The following is a 3,077-nucleotide window of genomic DNA, read 5'->3' as shown; positions in this document are numbered from 1 at the left end:
AAATGAAAATAAGGGACAGGAATGGAATTTAATGAAATAAAATCAGATTACATGAATTGAAATGAAAATAAATGATGTGAATGGAATTTAATGAAATAAAATCAGATTCTGTGAAATGACAATTAGTGATGTGAATGGAATTTAAATTAAATTAAAATGAAATTAAATTAAATTTAAATTAATTTAAATTAAATGAAATTAAAATAAGATTCTGTGAATTGAAATGAAAATAAGTGACAGGAATGGAATTTACCGAAATAAAATCAAATTACACGAATTGAAATGAAAATAAATGATGTGAGTGGAATTTAATGAAATAAAATGAGATTCCGTGAAATGACAATTAGGGATGTGAGTGGAATTTAATTTAATTTAATTTAAATTAAATTAAATTAAAATAAGATTACGTGGATTGAAATGAAAATAAGTGACAGGAATGGAAAGGAAAAGTGGACATTTCATTTTTTTTTGGTGACAATAAAAATAAATAAAATTAAAAAAACATTAAAAAAACCCCAGGAAAAGTAACAAAAAAACCCCCAAAAAAGCCCAAAAAAACCCCCAAAAAATGAAACAAAACCCCACAAACGAACAAAAAACCCCCAAATCAAGACAAAAGTCAGATCTCTGGCAGTGGAAGGGAATTCCCTGCTGGAATTGCCTCACCTTGTCCAAGGAATAGGCCGTCCAGGAGGTTCCCCCTCCCAGGATGTAAATCCTCTGCCCGTCGTGGGCGATCTCGTGTCTGTACCTGGGGGGGCAAAGGACACCCAGAGACATCCAGCGGTGAGGGAACGATGGGAAAAACCTCTGGAAAACCCTCCAAGCCCAGGGATCCCAGCAGGAACTCCAAGCCTGGCTGTCCCTTGGGAGGGGGGGGAGATTCCCTGGATTGCAGAGGTTGGTTTTCTGGGAGATTAAAGGGAGTTAAACCCAGGGATTTATGGAGCACCAGGATTCCAGAGTCAACATTCCAGCCCTTTTCCTCACCAAGGTCAGGTTGGAGCAATGTGGGATCCACATCCATCAATATTCCAGCCCTTTTCCTCACTGAGACAATCCTTGGAAGTGTCCAAGGTCAGGCTGGAGCAATCTGGAATCCACATCCAGCAACATTCCAACACTTTTCCTTGCTAAGGTGATCCCTGGAATTGTCCAAGGTAAGGCTGGAGCAATCTGGGATCCACATCCAGAAACATTCCAGCCTTTTTCCTCACTGAGACAATCCTTGGAAGTGTCCAAGGCCAGGCTGGAGAAACCTGGGATCCACATCCAGCAACATTCCAGCCCTTTTCCTCACTAAAACGAGTCCTGGAAATGTCCAAGGTCAGGTTGGAGCAACCTGGGATCCACATCCATGAATATTCCAGCCCTTTTCCTCTCTAAGGTGATCCCTGGAAGTGTCCAAGGCCAGGCTGGAGCAATGTATGATCCACATCCAGAAACATTCCAGCCCTTTTCCTCTCTAAGGTGATCCTTGGAAGTGTCCAAGGTAAGGCTGGAGCAATCTGGGATCCACATCCAGCAACATTCCAACACTTTTCCTTGCTAAGGTGATCCCTGGAATTGTCCAAGGCCAGGCTGGAGCAATGTGGGATCCAGCCCCTTGGAATCAGCCCATGGATCCAGCCTGGCCAGGTCCCTCTGCAGAGCCCTCCTGCCTTCCAGCACATCAACACTCCCCCAGCTTGGGCTCACCTGGAATGTGCTGATGGTTCCCTCCATCCCCTCATCTAAATCATCAATAAAGACATTAAACAGGACTGGGCCCAGCCCTGATCCCTGGGGACACCCCTGGGGACGGATCCCAGCTGGAAGCAGCTCCATCCCCACCACTCTCTGGGCCCAGCCCTGATCCCTGGGGATTGATCCCAGCTGGAAGCAGCTCCATCCCCACCACTCTCTGGGCCCAGCCCTGATCCCTGGCCCTTCCAACCCAAACCATCCCACGACCTGTGATGTTCTCCTCACCATAAAACAAACCCAGGGATCACCCCCCCATCCCAGCTCCCCCGGCGTCGGGATCAGCGCCGTCGCGGCAAAGCCCTTCCCGCATTCCCAAATCCCTGCTGGCCTGCCAACGACCCCAAAACCCCTGCCAGGGGGGGTCCCCCGTGCCCACCTCTCCTCGGGCATGTCACAGGACATGTTGTTGGGCTTCAGCTGGACCCACTCCCGGGTGTTGAGGTCGAGCCGGTGCAGGTCGGTGCTGTAGATGTAGCCGGTGGTGCCGCCGAAGACGTAGAGGCAGCCGTTGATGATGGCCATGGCCTGGGGGAAAACGGGGACAAGGGCACCCCTGGGGCCGGAAAACTGGGAATTCCCGACCTTCCCAACCCCCGGGGGGGGGAGACAAGGGAAGGGGCCTTTTCCCTGCTAAAAAAATCCCTTGGGAAAGAGCAGGGAAAGGGGGCATCGCTGGGGGAGGGGATCTCCGGACACCACGTTCATCCAGGAAGCCCTAAAAGTTGTTGATCTGATAAAAAGAAGACCTAAAAGTTGGTTTTCTAATAAAAATAAGCCCTAAAAGTCCTTGTTCTAAGAGAAATAAGCCCTAAAAGATGTTTTTCTAATAAAAATGAGCCCTAAAAGTTGTTTTTTTAATAAAAATGAGCCCTAGAAGTTCTTGTTCTGATAAAAATGAGACCTAAAAGTTGTTTTTCCAATAAAAATAATTCCTAAAAGTTCTTGTTCTAATAAAAAAGAGACCGAAAAGTTCTTGTTCTGATAAAAATATGACCCAAAAATTCTTGTTCTAATAAAAGTAAGACCTAAAAGTTGTTCTTCTGATAAAAATAAGCCCTAAAAGTTCTTGTTCTAATAGAAATAAGACCTAAAAGTTGTTCTAATGAGTCCTAAAAGTTGTTATTCTGATAAAAATAAGCCCTAAAAGTTCTTGTTCTGATAAAAAGAAGACCTAAAACTTGATATTCTAATAAAAATAAGCCCTAAAAGTCCTTGTTCTAAGAGAAATAAGCCCTAAAAGTTGTTTTTCTAATAAAAATGAGCCCTAAAAGTTCTTGTTCTAATAAAAATAAGCCCTAAAAGTTCTTTTTCTAATAAAAATAAGACCTAAA

The 3,077-nt window shown here is 44.4% G+C and overlaps 1 protein-coding gene and 1 long non-coding RNA gene across 4 annotated transcripts in view; both read right to left on the bottom strand.

The window, feature by feature from the left end:
- Positions 1 to 614: 614 nt before the first annotated feature.
- LOC113940611 (kelch domain-containing protein 10-like) overlaps positions 615 to 3,077 on the bottom strand; it is a gene marked incomplete at its 3' end in the record, with an annotated part of 6,401 nt that continues 3,938 nt past the window's right edge. The window contains exons 2-3 of the mRNA XM_027631769.1: positions 2,123 to 2,271; positions 615 to 751 (exon numbers count right to left, since the gene is read on the bottom strand). Coding sequence (XP_027487570.1) covers positions 615 to 751; positions 2,123 to 2,271 — 286 coding nt within the window. The remainder of the gene's footprint in view (positions 752 to 2,122; positions 2,272 to 3,077) is intronic.
- Positions 2,537 to 3,077, bottom strand: part of LOC113940612 — a 962-nt gene continuing 421 nt past the window's right edge. For 2 of the 3 annotated variants that reach the window (XR_003525495.1, XR_003525496.1), the window contains exon 2: positions 2,537 to 3,072. This is a non-coding gene — a long non-coding RNA (uncharacterized LOC113940612). The remainder of the gene's footprint in view (positions 3,073 to 3,077) is intronic. The other variant, XR_003525497.1, reaches the window with a different exon arrangement.

This window comes from Corapipo altera, unplaced genomic scaffold (assembly GCF_003945725.1).
Source record: "Corapipo altera isolate COAL_440 unplaced genomic scaffold, ASM394572v1 60888, whole genome shotgun sequence".
Taxonomy (NCBI): domain Eukaryota; kingdom Metazoa; phylum Chordata; class Aves; order Passeriformes; family Pipridae; genus Corapipo; species Corapipo altera.
Note: the sequence above shows the minus strand (reverse complement) of the source record. Positions and strands in the feature narration are given on the sequence as shown.